Source organism: Tamandua tetradactyla, chromosome 8 (genome assembly GCF_023851605.1).
Source record: "Tamandua tetradactyla isolate mTamTet1 chromosome 8, mTamTet1.pri, whole genome shotgun sequence".
Taxonomy (NCBI): Eukaryota; Metazoa; Chordata; class Mammalia; order Pilosa; family Myrmecophagidae; genus Tamandua; species Tamandua tetradactyla.
In genome coordinates this window covers 61,330,407-61,347,873 of record NC_135334.1, presented here as the reverse complement: position 1 = coordinate 61,347,873, position 17,467 = coordinate 61,330,407, and the positions used below count along the sequence as shown (strand labels likewise).

The window sequence follows — 17,467 nt, the reverse complement described above, 5'->3', positions numbered from 1 at the left end:
TACTGCACTGCCCCTGCTACTGTACCCCACTTAGGAATTGTAAATTTAAGTTTTTGTGGTCTTCAGATCCAGTGTTTGATTCCTTTTTACGGTTTTTATCTCTTTATTCTTATTTTGCTTATATTTTTTTCTGAAATCCTTTTTTTGTGTGTGTGTGTGTGTGTCCGTGTTTTTCTTTAGCTTTCTTAGCATATGTAAGACTATTTTTAATAAGTCTTTGGTTTGTCCAAAATCTGATCTTCCTCAGAGGGGTTTCTGATATTTTATCTTGTTCCTTTGGACCAGATGTTTCCTGATTTTTTGTATGTATGCCTTGTAGATTTTTGTTGCACAGTGTATATTTTAATATTATCTCAATTTAGTCCATTAGATATGTGGTCCTTAAGTTTGTTTCCAACTATTGATATGGCAGATTTCCTTGTATGCCAGAAGCTAACCAAAACAAACCAAACAAGGCAAAAACCACTTTTCACAGTCTTTGCAGATTGGCTCTGTGTTGGCTTGTTCTCTCCTTCTAAGTTTAATCATCCTACCAGTGAACCTGAAGAAGAGCCCAAGGCTTTCAGCCTTGGGAATTTACCTATTTACAAGGATCTGAGTGCCTGCTCTTCCCATAAAAGTCATTAATCCTGGTTCTAGGTACCTGGCTGTACATCTTAAAGCTGGTAATTCTTTGCCCCAGATCCCTATGATGTGATTGTTTCTTACAGGGAGTAGTTAAATCTGCAGACTACTACTGTCTGCAAGGCAAGTTCTGGGACAGTCAGTCAGAGACAGGTGTCTTGGGTCAGTCCGTGTCACCAGATAGACTGCCACAGACATATATGCACCCAGTATCTGCACAGCAGTTACTATGTGCCCTCCATTACCAGGATGATTAGGGACCCACACAACTGATCCAGAAGGGTGGAAAAGAGCTAGCAAGGGCAGCATGAGGTTTCTGTATGTTTTGATATTTATTGATTGGGCATTCACCTAGTTACTGCAACCTTTTAACTATTTTTTGGAGTTCTAAGAAAGTTGGCTTTGCCAAAATCTGCTAGGTGGCCAAAGATTCTATGTGGGATCAGAATCCTGGAACATCTCACTCTGAAATCTTGGTTGACTGGATTTCTGGTAAGTCACTTTAAAAATCGAATTCACTTTTAAATAACCTTTTATTTTATATGAAAATGTAATCATGCAACAGTTGTCAGGAAAGGTGAATGAATATAAGCCTTTGGAAGTAATTTTTAATTTGTTAGCAATAAAGAAATACTGTATGATTTACATATTCATTCAAGCAACTGTAGTAAAACTCACTGAATAAGTCTATATAAATTATGAAAAGATAAGGACAATATATCCTTCAATCACAAATTAATCAGGTTCTGAATGGCAGCTTTTAATACCACAAAATAAAGACAAACATCATCTCATTGTAAAACACTTCTTTTGAGTCCATATGTGCTTCTGCAGTTGACAGTGTTCAAAGTAAATCTATTCTGGTGCAGTGTTCTAAAAAGTCAGCAGCAGCATCAGTAGGAGTATAAAATAGTAGTTTGGGTGCTATTTCCAGAATCTATAAAATCCCAATGCTATTGCCAGGCAAGTAAACACTGAAGCTGTGAAAAGAAGAAACAATGTCACAGGTCATGTATTCATGATTATTTTACAGAGATAAGCAGAATAATGTCATCTTCAATGTAAATGAAGAACAGAAAGATAAAAAACGAAATCCAACCAATCTTCTACTCTTCCATTCCCTAGAAAACTAAACTAAGTGTAAAGGCAGAAGTAATACTGATTCTTCTTAAAAATCTTCCTGTATTTTAAATAGAATATGGATGAAAATTTAAAATATAGATGGCATGTGATGTAGAATCTATAAACAGTATTTAAAATCATAATTAACATTCGCACTATTAACAATGACTACTTTAAATAATTATAAACTGTAATTTCCCATTTCATAAGTGAGTGACTATCTTTCTTACCTCTGTTAATATATATATATATATTTTTTAGGAACAGAATAAACACCTATATCAACCATGAGAAGAAAATTTTAATTGCCTTTTCAGTATATTTAAAGATAACTTCTCTCATTTGTACGTTCTCTAATTTATGTAAAGTTTACAAATAAAAAATGAAATTTAAATGAAAACAAAAAAATCTCAGTGATGAAGAAAAAGCAGACAAAGAATCAGGGATTTTCATAGTTAAAATAGCAGCTGTTTCCTATGGATAGAAAACCTTTCTGTTCTCTTAGTGTTAAGAAGCTGAATCAGAGTTATGCTTTTAGAGTCTGCCTGGACTCTTAATTTGTCCAAATATCCTTGAAAGGAGTTTTAAAATAGAGACTCTCTGAAGTGAAGGGCAAACTTCTATGATTAAAGACACAAGAAATTAGCCTTTCAAACTAAAGCTGTCCTAATTATAATATAGAAATCTAATTATGTATTACTCCATTAATTCCACGATTTACTGAAACTTGATTAATGACAAATTCATTTCCTTAATTTTAGGAAATGAGATTAAGTCTTTCTAAAATACAGAGGGAAGCTGGGCATTTGAAGAGAAAGAGTAACACTATCAGAGTTTCTTATACTGATAGCAGATAGAGCCAGGATTTAAGCTTAAATGTATCTAAGCTTTTTTTAAAAATACCATTTTGTTATCCTGATTTGTACTATGTCACCTGAAGAATGCAATCTAATTTGTTTTTTTTTTTTTGAGCCACATAGTGCAATTTATATGCTTTGTTAAATAAGTCTTGGACTACCAAATAAATGTTTATAGTAAGAAGGGTAGATATTTCATTCTTTTATTAAAGGAACAACAACAACTGATACTGCATTTAAGTTTCTCTCTTATTTCTGCAGTCAGCTATTGCTTCTCACTGCTGTCATTATGCTAAGTTTGAAACCATCCCAAGTTGCTTTTAAATTTGCTGTTTATCTTCTATGGCCTATCTAGGGGACATCCTACATATATTTAAAATCCTTATTAGAGCATGTGCATGGTAAGTAAACACTCTTAAGCACTCTCTTAGTTTTTATTATGTATCTGCACAATCTTGCAGCTCTTTCCTCACTGACAACAGTGATCCGGGTCAAAAGGTGGTATTTGATCCAAGTTGGACCCTTAAGACTCCTTTTCTGGGACTTTTGGATTGAAAGGGGTCATCCTTTGTTGGTGAAACTGGAATGATATATGTTTAGGAGCTACAGATGGCTATGTTTCTAGCCCATGTGGGAAGTTGGTGTGAAAAATGAGGCAGACATCCAGAGACAAGATATGGAGTAAGTTCTGATTCCAACTATCTCCTGGACATACCTGCCTTTGCATAATTTCAGCATGTACTCAAATTCTCTTCTATCTCTAAGCGAGTTCAAATCAGATGTATGATGCCTGAAACTAAAGACAGTCCTCTCTGATACATGCTGAGAGACTGGGTAAACAAACTGATTATGATTTTAATAAGCGTTTCTCCTCAAGGGATATTGTAAGCTCTTTAATGTTGGGACTGATAGCTAAATGGGGGCTTTTATCCACATTTTTTTCTACCTTTATGCTCATAATTGAATTCATATGTGAATCTCAGATAAGTGGGGTATTATTACATTACTGGTAACTTTTCAGGTATTCGAGACTTAATTTCACAACTCATGGGAATGTAGCATCAAGTTTCCTAGAAGGTTTACCAGTAACAGAAACAGTAACACATATTTGGAGAAGGGTAGGAAAGGAGAAAGAACACCTTCAAGTAGTGTCGGTTAAAAATCCTCAGTGGAAAAAGGAAAGGTTATTTCTCTAAACAATGACTTGTTAATCTCCTTTGTGACTGCCACTAACTTCTATTCTAATAGAGTCTGCTTTGATATATCTCATGAATGAAAGCTCTATGAAGACCATCACCATCTTCAATCTGAAGGTAAAAATTATTTCTATTCTTTATTAAGTACTGTGAAAGCTGAAGCTCTTCCTAATTTAGACTGCTTTCAGATCTATTTTGAAGGTGGAGACAGGTCTCCAAATTGGGGCTACTTTCAAATTTCCCTGAGCATTACGATTGAAATTCTCCAGTCTGGGAGATTTGCTTGAGGAGGGGCTTTCAAAACTTATTGGCCTTAGCATCTTTTGTTCTAATGAATCTTAAACAGAAAAAGTCCAATATTTAAAAAAAAAAAGTTAACTAGAAAAGGATATGTACCAGCTGAACGCCAGTTCCATTCTGTTCACCAGTACTGCCACCCAAAAAACCACTGATGGTATGAATTAAAAGAATCTTTTTGGACAGCAATTAATATGTATCAAAATTTTAAATGCATATAGGAATTTATTATATAGAATAAAGGTGTATGTGTCTGTGTGTGAATTCCCCAGTCATATACACATATATGACTGTTTGGTGCAGCAATGAAGAACTGGAAGCAGAATATCCATCAACAGATCAATAATGGCATTTTCATACAATGGAATATGCTTTCTAGTAAAAAAAGATATCTATATTATATGTATTGATGTCAAAAGATATTAAAACATTTGATTGAATTTAGGAAAAGTGTAAAGTAGACTACAGAATCAAAACTTACTCTAATCTTTTTTTTAAAAGTATATGTAATGTTTATAAACAGAAAAAAATGCCTAGAAAAAATATATATACTATTACTAGTAAATACATATGGGGAGGGGATTTTGAAAGTTTTCCTTTTTATTATATTGCTTTGGAATTATACAGAACATTCTTAACTCCTTTGGGCCCCTTTAATTGGGTCAGGTCATATGGTACTTGAGGAGCTAATTATGTTACAAGTATCTCTGCTCAGTCAACTGGATTCAAGATAGGAGGTTATTTTTTCCTTCCCCTGCTTGCTATGGTTTTTAATATCTACTTTAATGATCTTTCTCTCAAGGCCCACCTAAATCTTTATGGAAGAGAATTAAATAGTTTTCTTCCATTCTGAAAACATTCAGTTTATCCTTGCATCATTTGGCACTTTTATTTTTCTTTGACATCCTATGCTTTTCTTTATTAAGAAGTTGCCTGCTAAACTTGTATTCTAAGATTGGAATCTTCTTTAAGTATTGGAGGGGACCAAGCGAGAAAAAAAGAGCTCCTCTTTTTTTCTTCTGTACTTGTCATTTTACATTGGGAGGTAGGTGCTAACAGGTCCAAAAATTAAATGACAGTGGTTCCTTTTTCTGAAGCATAGCCTTGCTTACCTGCCAGATAACGAATTGTCTCAAGTCTGTTAGACTCCATCAGTGTTTTTAAGGAAGCGATTTCAGTGTCAATTTTATGACTGGTTTCTGAAATAACACTTTTGGTTTGGGTATCCTGTAATAATTAAGAACAAGTTAAGACAATGGAAATAAGTAGGACAATGGAATTTTGTCTCTATGTGTTACAAACAAAAAAGTTTTATCAGAAACCCTCACTTGAAGGCTAATTTTGTATTATAAAAGTCTTAATTGGAGAAACATACTAAAAACACAATGGCAAAAAATATAACATTAAATGAACACTACAAACGGACAAAACACTTTGATATTTGGAGACCATTTTGTAGGGTAACTATTTACTGAAGGTAGACTAAAAGCCTTATATTTGTGACCTAAATATAAAAGAGGATAAACTGAGAAAGAAACGTTTTAGTTGTAGAGCTATATCACTTTAAAGTTCTTAGGATATTATAATTAAAACTTTAAATCTATTCTGCAAAAGAAAAAAATCAAACAGATTTATAATATGAACCAGCATTAATACTACAGGAACTGACAGAAATAAAAATATCTCATGGGTCAATGAACCCTCTACAATGCTACGTGTAGAGGGTTCAAAGGTTAGAGAGGAGAGATAAAATGGCACCAAGAGCTCAGAAATTGCTGATTTTCATCCCCTTTATTTGGCAAGCAATGATTACAGACCAGGATCCTTAGAAGGGCAAACAGAACCTTTCCTTGTATTAAATTATGTGCAAGAAAATGACGTCTCTTTTGTTAGATTGTAAACCAAACGGCTTTAACTTTTAAGAAAAAGACTTTGCTGGGTCACAAAGCTGGATTTTATTCAAGCCAGAGAGATTAAGTAATGATTAAATTTAGGATTACTGAGAAGGTAAGCAATAGTTACCAGCATGGGGTTTAGACCCTAGGTTCTAGCTCCACTACTTACTTACTGTGTGACCTTGACCTTTGCCCCGTGCCTCCTTTTCCAAACTGGTAAAATGGAAAAAATAGTGCCCGCTTCACAGAGGCTGATGTGAAGATTAAGTGTGATAATTTACTGGATTAAGTATGTAAAACAGTATCTGGCACATAATAAGCACTTGATAAATATTTACAATTTTTAAAAATTTTAAGATAATTATTTAATTGAACCCAGGCACTCACTTTTATAAATATATATATATTATGTGAATGGTTCTCACTCAGAGATCATAATGCTCAGGTACTACCATTCACTGGTGGCAGCTTCACTGAAAGTATAATAATTATGAGAATATCATGGAGTCTACAGAACTAGGTTTTAAACATCAAAGCTTTTATACAAGGCAAAGGAGCTGTAAAAAACATTTTTTTAGCTTACTTTTTTTGTAAACTCTGTGATTGTTTCCATAAGTTTCTTTTCTTGATCGGTAAACTAAAGGATATGAGGTAAGCAGTAGGTTAAAATAAAAAAACTAATAGAACTTAAAAGGAATAAGTAATCAAGAAAGTACAATTAAAATAAAAGCATTTTACCATATCTGTTACTCTGCTCCTTTCTAGGTTGATATCCAATTTATTATCTGCTCTAATTCGACTGGTATCATGCTTTAAAGAAAGTAAAAAATATTAAAAAGTGATCTCCATGAAATTTTTTTTCTGAAATTAATAAAATATGCGGTAGGAAAAATTTCACTTACCATCAGCTGCTGTTTAATTTGGTTTAATTCAGTTTTCATTTTCTAGATAAGAAAGAGCATATGCAATTAGCATTAAATTAGATCATTTCAGAAATCCTGAAGCCCTAAATTAGCAAAATTTGGACAACCAATGGATTTCTAAAAAATAATTTCATAAAGGAAAAAAACACAAAAAAGAACCAATAGACCATCATAGTCAGGAAAAAACTTACAAAAAATTGAAAATATATTTGTTTTATAGTATGAAATTCTGCTTAAAAATATTGATTTTTCTAAATTAAGAAAAATTTATCCTAGTTGTATAGTGTAACTTAAAATTCTGACAGATAAGTAGCTGGAAAATGCCATATTACTTTCTGCTGTAAGAACAATAAATCATGAGGTATACTAGAAATTTATACAATGCTCAATAATCTTCCCTTTTATGGGAATTTTATATTCACAGTATAACTTTTTAGTATGTGAGAAATTCAGATTTACATATAAGAAGATTAGGTATGCAGAATATTTTAAGAACTTATAATAAACATGAAAAACTACTGTTTAGTCTTACTAAAAATAGGATATGTGTGAGATCAGCTACTTAATTAGAAATAATTTAAAACTTGTATCACCTCATTCTCTGCTCTCAGATTTGCAAATTCACTTTTCTCAAGGATGACCATGTCTTTTCTGATGGAATCCAAATGAGCCATTAGCTGCTGTACTGTTATTTCCTAGAAATAAAAATAAAAATAACTAAGCGATCTATGGGATGCGATCACTTTACAGAATTGTTTCCATATTAAAATAATTTGTTACAATTCTACAGGTATAATAAAGTAAAAACAACAAAACATAAATAGCCTATATAATATCTGGAATGCCAAACTGAAAAGGAACGTGAGATCTGAAGAAGAAAAAGCATTTCCTAGTGAAGAGAAATAAATTTTCGGTCTTTTTTTTGGGAGGAACCTCAGTCACATGCTCAGCCCTGAGAGTTCCTCAATAAACGATGTTCTGTTTGTTTCTTAACTGACTATATATGTAAGATTTACCATTTTAACAATTTTTCAATTTATAATTCACTGGCATTACTAATTAATGGCAGTGAACTAATTATGTGCACTCAAAGACATAGAATCTAAATATAGGTTACCAGGAGACTGAAGCTACAGAATGGGGAGTGGTTACTTAAGATGTGCAGATTTTTAAACTAGGTTGAATTTCAATGAGTAAAAATGGATAGAAGTGATGGTTTCACATTATTGTAAGTATAATTAACAGTGCTAAACTGTGTGTGGATGTGGTTGGCAGAGGGAAGTTCTGTCATATCTGTCACCAGAAGGAAAGCCAGAGATTTAAACACTAGACTGTATAACACAATCTTGTGGTGGATGATAGCTATGGTTAACAGTACAAATATTAAAAATTTCCTCCATGAACTAGAACTATGTATGAATCTATTACAAGGAGTTACAGTTATATTTTAATATTCTTTCATAACAGTAACAAAGGTACCACACCAATGCTGGGAGTGGGGGGTCAAAAATAGGAATATGAAATGTTTTGAGGTTTCCTTTTTTTCCCTTTCTGGAATAATGAAAATGTTCTAAAATTGATTGTGGTGATAAATGGCACTATTATGTGACGATACTATAAGTCATTGATTGTATGCTTTAGATGGATTGTATGGTCTGTGAATATATGTCAATGATATTGTATTACAAAAGAAAAACAGTTGGTTCTTTGAAAAGGTCAATGAAATTGAGAAACTTTTAGCTAGAAAAAGAGAGAAGAGGCAAATCACTAAAATCCAAATTGAAAAGGGAGACACTACCATCGATCTTGTAGAAATTAAAAGAATTATAAGAGAACGCTATGAAAACTCATATACCAACAAATTACATAACCTAGAGGAAATGGAAAAATGCCTAGAAATGTACCAGTTACCTAAACTGTCTCAAGAAGAAACAGAAAATCTCAACAGACCAATAACAAGTAAAGAGACTGAATCATCAAAACTCGCCCAACAGGAAAAGCCCAGAACAGATAGTTTCACTGATGAATTGTATTAAACATTCAAAAAAGAATGAATGCCAAATCTTGTCAAATTTTTCCAAAAACAGGAGAGAAGAGAACTTTTCCTAACTTGTTCTATGAGGCCAGAATCACCGTAATACCAAAGCCATATAGAGGTACCACAAGAAAAGAAAACTACAGACCACTTTCCCTTATGACTATATATGCAAAAATCCTCAAATACTAGCAAATTGAATCCAACAGCACATTAAAGGAATTATACACCATGACCAAAAGGGATTTATCCCAGGAATTCAAACGTACTTCAACATAACATAAGAACATCAATCAAATACATCGTATTAATAGAATGAAGAGGAAAAAACGTGACCGCCCCAACCTATGCAGAAAAGGCATTTGACAAATCCAACACCCAATAAAAACCCTCAGAAAAATAGGAATAGAAAGGAACGTCTTCAGCATGATTAAAGGCATATAGGGGAAGCTACCCACAGTTAACATCATACTCAATAGTGACAGACTGAAAGAGTCCCCCACTGAAGTCAGGAACAAGGATGCACACTTTCACCACTGCATTTCAAATTTATTTGAAGTTCTTGTCAGAGCAGTTATGCAAGAAAAAGAAATAGAAGGTATCCAAACTGGAAAGGAGGAAGCAAAATTACCTCTATATGCAGATAACGTGATCTGTTCTACAGAAAAAATTCCAAAGAATCCACACAAAACTAGAATAAGCCAATTCAGCAAAATTGCAGGCTACAAGATTAACATGCAAAAATCAGTTGGGTTTCTATATACTACCACAGGATATTCTGAAATGGAAATTAAAAATGTAATACCACTCAGAAAAACTCCTAAAAGAATGAAACACCTGGGAATAAACTTAAATAAGAAGGCAAAGGACCTGTACATTGAAGACTACAAAACACTGGTGAAAGAAATTAAAGAAGATCTAAATAAATGGTGAGACATTTCATATTCTTGAATAATAAAACTTAATCTTATTAAGATATCAGTACCACACAAAGTGATCCTCAGATTTTATGCAATACCTATCAAAATCCCAGCAGCCATTTTTGCAGAAATGGAAAAACCTATTTTTAAATTCATATGAAATTACAAAGATATAAACAGGTAAATAAGTATTGCAAAGGAAGAACAAAATTAGAGATCTCAGACTTCCCAATTTTAAAACTTACCAAAGCCACAGTAATCAAAACAGAGTGGTACTAGTACACAGACAGATATTTAGACTAATGAAATCAAACAGAGATTCAGAAATCCCCACATCTTTGGCCAATTGATTTTTTTTTTTTATTTATAAACGTTTAATTGCTGGAATGTTAGCTTTCACAAGATTTTGGACTTGGAGTATAGATCAATTATTATAGTGTTTAATTTTAAGGAGAGTTTATCCATAAGTAAAATTCACCCTTTTGGGTAATCTGACACCTCTTTCATGGACCATGCAAAATAACTATAGTTTACATGTTAAAAATGAGTAAAAAAGGTAGGTATATGGAGACTGATGAAGCAAATATGGCAACTTCTTAATGTCTGATTCTAGACTATGGGCATATGTGCGTTTATTTTGCTATTTTCTCTACATTAAAAAAAGTATTTTCGAGAAATATCCACACACATCAGTCCAACCATATTATACAATCAATGGCTCACAAGATCATCACATAGTTGTGTGTTCTTCAACAATGTGGCCACTTGATTTATTTTTTTTTTGTATTTTCTTTGATTTTAATTTATGTTCATTTTTGCTGTTCTAAACATTTATATAAATTACATCATGCAGTGGTCACTCTTTTGTTCAAAACACATTTTTCAAATTCAAATAAATGGTTTGTGATTCCTCCATATAACTAGATGTATCAGTACATTTAACTTTTTAAGTGGTGCATAATATAATATTTTATAAACATGCCACGATATGTTCATTAACTTTTCATTGATGGATACCTCTGCCATTAGCATTTTCTAGTTATTATGAATAAAGCTGCTGTGGACCTACTTACACAATTTTCTTTGGGTAGAGTTTTCAGTCCTATTGGGAAAATAATGAATGGTCAGTGATCTCATTGATTCACAGATTAGGTGATTAGTTTTAGAAGAAAAAGCTTGATGATTGGAAGACGGCACAACCACAAAATGAATGGGAGGTCAGGATCAGTAGTCTCATAACCACTGCTTTGTGTTTCCAGACATTTATTTTCTTTTTTTGTGAAAAATAACATATATATATAAATCAATGAATTTCAAAGCATAGCACAACAATTAGTTGTAGAACAGATTTCAGAGTTTGGCATGTGTTACAGTTCCACAATTTTAGGTTTTTACTTCTAGCTTGGCCAAGAGATTTTTGACAAGGATACCAAGTCCATTCAATTGGGAAAGAATACTATCTTCAAAAAATGATGCTGGGAAAACTGGGTAGCCATATGCACAAGAATGAAAGTGGACCTGTACCTCACACCATATACAGAAATGAACACAAAAGGGATCAACAACCTAAATATCAGAACTAAAACTATAAAACACCAACAAGAAAAGAGAAACTTCAGGACACTGTGTTAGGGAATGGCTTCTTAGATTTTATACCAAAATAAAGAGCAAATAAAAGAAAAATCTATAACCAAAATTTAAAACATTTTATGCAAAGAACTTTATCCAGAATGAAAAAGAAAACTTCTGGGAAGATAGCCAAATAGAGTAAGTTGAATTCAGCCTGCTCCAGGGAAGTATTAGAGAAGGGATGGGAGGGTAACTGAGACAGCGATTCAAGAGTGCAACTGACCTGGGAGAGCCTGCTGCACCACACAGGGCAGCCCTGGTTGCAGAAGCCGAGGAACTGAGAAACAGAAAGTTGGAGCCTGGCACAGAGGCATGGAGCCCGCGGAAGTGCATGGATGGGAGCGGGGACTAGAAAGTAAGCCAGGCTTACTTACTGTTTGAATGTGCTACCATCACCAGCGCAGCCCCATGACCCACGACTCAGCCCAAACCCCACACACCTGAACCCTGTCACCTGCTCCCATTTCCCGCACTCCAAGCACCTCCATCCCCCAGCCCCGAACCCATGTACCCACCTCACACCCCCACCCAAGTGCAGCCCAAACCAACTCTCCTGGTACCCCTCCCGATCAATACCTCCCCCTCCCTGTTCCCTGTAGGCTGTTGCCAGCACATAAAGGCTACAGTTGCTAACCTCCACAAACAGGCTACCCCAACTTCCAACCACAATGTTGCATAGCCTCACCCTGCCCTGAGCTCTGAGCATCAGACCCGTGAATGTGCAAGGACCCCCAATCACATCCTTCAACTCTGGGAACCTCAGTTTATGGCAGTGCATGTGCACGGCCCTCAGTCACACTTCTCAGCTCTGAGAAAGTGCTGACCTGCGCTGCCGGGTCACACCTGCCTCAACAAATGGAGGCATAATGCCAGAAGGCATAACACCAACCTACTGCCACAGATCTATGCATGAGCACAAAGAATCCCAGGCCCTAGACCAGTGCACCCACACAGCTACATCCTCCCTGGCCGCTGGGCACCCACACTCACAAGCACCAATGTAACATCCCCAACCTGCGCCTATACCTACCCTGAAACATGCCCCACCCCGTACCTGCTCCCTGCTGCACATCCATTCCACAAACACAAAGCCTTACACTACTGAAAGAAATGATCTCCCAAAGTAAATCAGTCAAGATATTTCCATGTGACGAAAACAAAAGAAGATCACTAAGCATAATAGTTCACACAGATAAAGCTCTGCCTAACAACCAAATTAAAACACCAGAGGAGACACAGATGATGGAACAACTAATAAAAGATGTTCATTTACTTCTACTTAATAAATGGGATGGCAAATGACCTAAAGGAGATCAAGAAGACAGGAGAAGAGCATGAAGAGGAATTTGAAAGAATTAATAGAAAAATAGTGGCTATCACATAGATTAAAGACTCTGTTGACCAAATGAAAAACATACTAGAGACACACAACACCAGATTTGAAGAGACAGAAGAAAGAATAAGTGATATAGAGGGCAGGGTAACTGACTTCGAACTCTCAAAACAGCAAATGGCAAAAAAAATGGAAAAATTGGAATTGGATCGCAGGGAAATGATAGATAAAACAAGGTGCACAAACATGAATCAGTGGTGTCCCAGAAGAAGAGAGCAGTAAAGGGGCTAGGAAGAGTAACTGAGGATATAATGGGGGAAAACTTCCCAATGCTCATAAAGGACATAAATACACAAGTCAAAGAAGCTCAACAAACACCAAACAGAATAAATCCAAAGAGGTCTTCCCCAAGACACATAATCCGTCTATCAAATGTTGAAGAGAAGCAGAAAATTCTAAAAACACCAAGAGAAAAACAATCTACTACATACAAGGGAAATCAAATAAGACTGAGTTCAGACTACTCAACTAGCACCCTGGAGGCGAGAAGGCAGTGGTATGATATACTCAAGATCCTGAGAGAGAAAAACTTCCAGCCAAGAATTCTGTATCCAGCCAAACTGTCCTTCAAAACTGAGGGAGAGATTAGTGTTCATAGACAAAGAAGTCCTGAAAGAATGTATCAACAAGAGACTGGCCCTACAAGAAATACTAAAAGGAGTTCTGCTGTCTGAAAAAAAAAGGTAGGAGAGAGAGGTCTGGAGGAGGGCATAAAATTGAAGAGTACCAGTAAGGGTAATTTAAAGGAGAAAGAGAGAAAGAGAAAAAAGAATATACAGATCTGACAAATAAAATAAAAAAGATAAGATAGTGGAATCAAGAAACACCTTTTCAGTAATAACTCTGAATGTTAACGGACTAAACTTAGCAATTAAAAGATTCAGATTGGCAGAATAGTTTAAGAAATATTTAAGAAATACATCCAGCTATATGCAACTTACAAGAGACTCATCTTAGACACAAGGATACAAATAGATTGAAAGTGAAAGGCTGGAAAAAGATTTTCCACGCAAGCTGTAACCAAAAGAAAGCAGGAGTAGCTATACTAATATCAGACAAAATAGACTTTAAATATAAAGACATCATAAGAGACAAGGACACTGTATACTAATTAAAGGGTCAATTCACCAAGAACATATAACAATCATAAATGTTTATGCTCCCAATCAAGGAGCTCCAAAGTACATGAGATAGACGTTGGCAAAGCTGAATGGAGTGAGATATTTCAACAATAATAGTAAGAGACTTCAAAACACCACTCTCCTCTATAGATAGAAGAACCAGATAAAAGATCAACAAGGAAACAGAGAAGTTAAATAACTTGATAAATGAATTAGACCTAACAGACATATATATAGGTCATTATACCCTAAAACACCAGGAAATACATTCTTCTCTAGTGCTCATGGAACATTCTCCAGGATAGAGCATATGCTGGGGCACAAAACAGGTCTTTATAAATTAAAAAACACTGAAATTATTCAAAGCACTTTCTCTGATCACAACGAGATGAAGCTGGATCTCAAAAACCACCAAAGAACGAAAACATTCACAAATATATGCAGATTAAATAACACACTCTTGTGGGTCAAAGAAGAAACTGCTAGAGAAATCAATAGCTATCTGGAGACAAATGTAAATGAGAATACAACTTATCAGACCTTATGGAATGTGGCGAAGGCTGTGCTGAGAGGGAAATTTACTGCTCTAAATGCCTTATTAAAAAAAGAAATAGCAAGAAAGAGCAATAACCGAGGACTTAACAGCACACCTTGAGGAACCTGAGAAAAAACAGCAAACTAACCCCAAAGCAAACAGAAGAGAAATAACAAAGATTAAAGCAGAGATAAATGAATGGGAGAAAAAAGAACAATAGAAAGAATCAATAAAACCAAAAGTTGGCTTTTTGATCAAATTGATAGACCACTAGCAAGACTGACAAATCAAAAAAAGAGACAGGATGCAAATAAACAAAATCAGAAATGGGAAGGGGTGCGAAACCACAGACCCTGAAGGAATAAAAGAAATCAAGGATACAATGAACAACTATATGCCAACAAACTAGACAACTTAGATGAAATGGACTACTTCTTGGAAACACACAAACAAGGTACACTGACTCAGGAAGAAATAGAAGATCTCAACAAACCAATCTCAAGAAAAGAGATTCAGTCAATCTCAACAAACCAATCACAAGTAAAGAGATTCAGTCAGTCATCAAAAATCTTCCTACAAAGAAAAGCCCAGGGCCAGATGGCTTCAAAGGGGGAACTTAATCAAATGTTCTAGAAAGAACTAATAACCAATCCTGCTCAACTTCTCAAAAAAATTGAGGAAAAAGGGACTCTACCTAACTCACTTTATGAAGCTAGTATCATTTTAATACCAAAATCAGGTAAACATGCTCTGTAAGAAAGGAAAACTACAGGCCAATTTACCTAATGAACATAAATGTTAAAATTCTCAACAAAATATTAGCAAATCAAATCCAACAACACATTAAAAGAATTATACACCACCACCAAGTGGATCAGGAATGCAAGAATGCTTCAACAAAAGAAAATGAATTAATGTAATACAGCACATTAACAAATTGAAAGGGAAAAATCACATGATCATCTCAACTGATGCTGAAAAAGCATTCGACAAAATTCAACATTCTTTTCTGATAAAAACACTCCAGAAGATAGGAATCAAAGGAACTACCTCAATATTATAAAGGGAATATATGAAAAACAGATAGCCAGCATTGTACTCAATGGAGAGAGACTGAAAGCTTTCCCCCTAAGATCAGGTACAAGACAAAGATGCCCACTGTCATCACTATTAGTCAACAATTTAGAGCAACCAGGCAGGACAAAGAAATAAAAGGCATCCAAATTGGAAAGGAAGAAGTAAACTCTCATTATTTGCAGATGACATGATACTGTACTTGGAAGATCTTGGAAGATCCTGAGAAATCTACATCAAAGTTACGTGAGCTAATAAACAGATTTAGCAAGGTGGCTGGATATAATATGAATGTGCAAAGATCATTAATGTTTCTATTCATAAGTAATGACCTACCTGAGAAGTCAGTCAGGGAAAAACTTCCATTCAAAATAACTTAAAGAATCAAGTACTTAGGAATGAACTTAACTAGGGACGGAAAGGACTTGTACACCGAAGACTATATAACATCGCTAAAAGAAATCAAAGGAGATCTAAATAGGTGGAAAGACATTCCCTGGTCACGGAAAGGAAGGCTAAATATAGTTAAGATGTCAGTTTTACCCAAATTGATCTACAGATTCAACACAGTACCAATCAAAATTCCAACAACCTACTTTGAAGACTTGGAAAAGTTATGTACCAAATTCAACTGGAAGGGAAAGAGACCCTGAATAGCTAAAAGCATCCTAAAAAAGAACAAAGTGGGAGAATGAACACTCCCTGAATTTAAAACCTATTATAAAGCCACAGTAGTCAAAAGAACATGGTACTGGCGCAAAGAAAGAAGTATTGACCAATGGAGTCGAATTGAGAGTGCAGAAATAGACCACCAAATCTATGGTCAACTGATTTTTGACAAGGTCCCCAAATCCCCTGAACTGGGACAAAATAGTCTTTTTGATAATTGGGTATAGAAGAACTGGATATCAATAGCCAAGAAAATGAAAGAGAACCCCTACTTATACCCTACACAAAAATTAACTCCAAGTGGATCAAACAGCTAAATGTAGGAACTAGCACCATAAAGCTTCTAGAAGAAAATGTAGGGAAACATCTTCAAGACCTAGTAATAGGAGGGAGCTTCCTGAACGTTACATCCAAAGCACAAGCAACAAAAGAAAAAATAGATAAATGGGAACTCCTCAGAATCAAATGCTTCTGCACCTCAGAAGACTTTGTCAAAAGGGTGAAGAGGCAGCCAACTCAATGGGAGAAAATATTTGGACAAAGATTTGATATCCTGTATATACAAAGAAATCATACAACTCAACAAAAGAATGAACAACTCAATTATCAAATGGGCTAAAGATAATGAATAAGCATTTTTTCTGAAGAGCAAATACAGATGGCTCAAAAGCACATGAAGAGATGCTTATTTCCATTCGCTAAAAGGGAAATGCAGATGAAGACTACAATGAGATACCACCTCACACCTATAAAAATGGTTGCTATTAAACAGGAAACTATAAATGTTGGAGAGGATGTGGAGAAACTTATGCACTGCTGGTGGGAATGTATAAGGATGCAACCACTATGGAGGACTGTTCGGCAGTTCCTTAGGAAACTAAACATTGAGTTGCCCTATGACCCAGCAATAGAACTACTTGGTATATACCCAGAAAAGCTGAAAGCAACAACATTGTAAGTTTTTAGAGCAGACACATTAAGTCCGGAGAGGTGATAATTATTTTTGGATTTTGAGAGGCTGTTTATATATACATATGTATAAAACCTGATATTTACAGATAAGAATGAAGACGATTTGGTTGGGGTTAAAGTAATTCAGAACACAGGGGTAAGGAAGACAGTGTCTATATTTTAGAACTGTACATACTCTTAGACTGAAGGAAGAAAGGTTTATTTG

General features: G+C 34.9%; 1 protein-coding gene across 2 annotated transcripts in view; it reads right to left on the bottom strand.

Moving 5' to 3' along the window:
- Positions 1–1,138: 1,138 nt before the first annotated feature.
- Positions 1,139–17,467, bottom strand: part of CCDC90B (coiled-coil domain containing 90B) — a 64,563-nt gene continuing 48,234 nt past the window's right edge. Inside the window, exons 4-9 of one of the 2 annotated variants that reach the window (XM_077113422.1) lie at positions 7,508–7,609; positions 6,894–6,935; positions 6,730–6,801; positions 6,575–6,628; positions 5,209–5,323; positions 1,139–1,604 (exon numbers count right to left, since the gene is read on the bottom strand). In XM_077113422.1, the coding sequence (XP_076969537.1) occupies positions 1,549–1,604; positions 5,209–5,323; positions 6,575–6,628; positions 6,730–6,801; positions 6,894–6,935; positions 7,508–7,609 (441 nt within the window). In that variant the 3' untranslated portion in view covers positions 1,139–1,548. The remainder of the gene's footprint in view (positions 1,605–5,208; positions 5,324–6,574; positions 6,629–6,729; positions 6,802–6,893; positions 6,936–7,507; positions 7,610–17,467) is intronic. The other variant, XM_077113423.1, reaches the window with a different exon arrangement.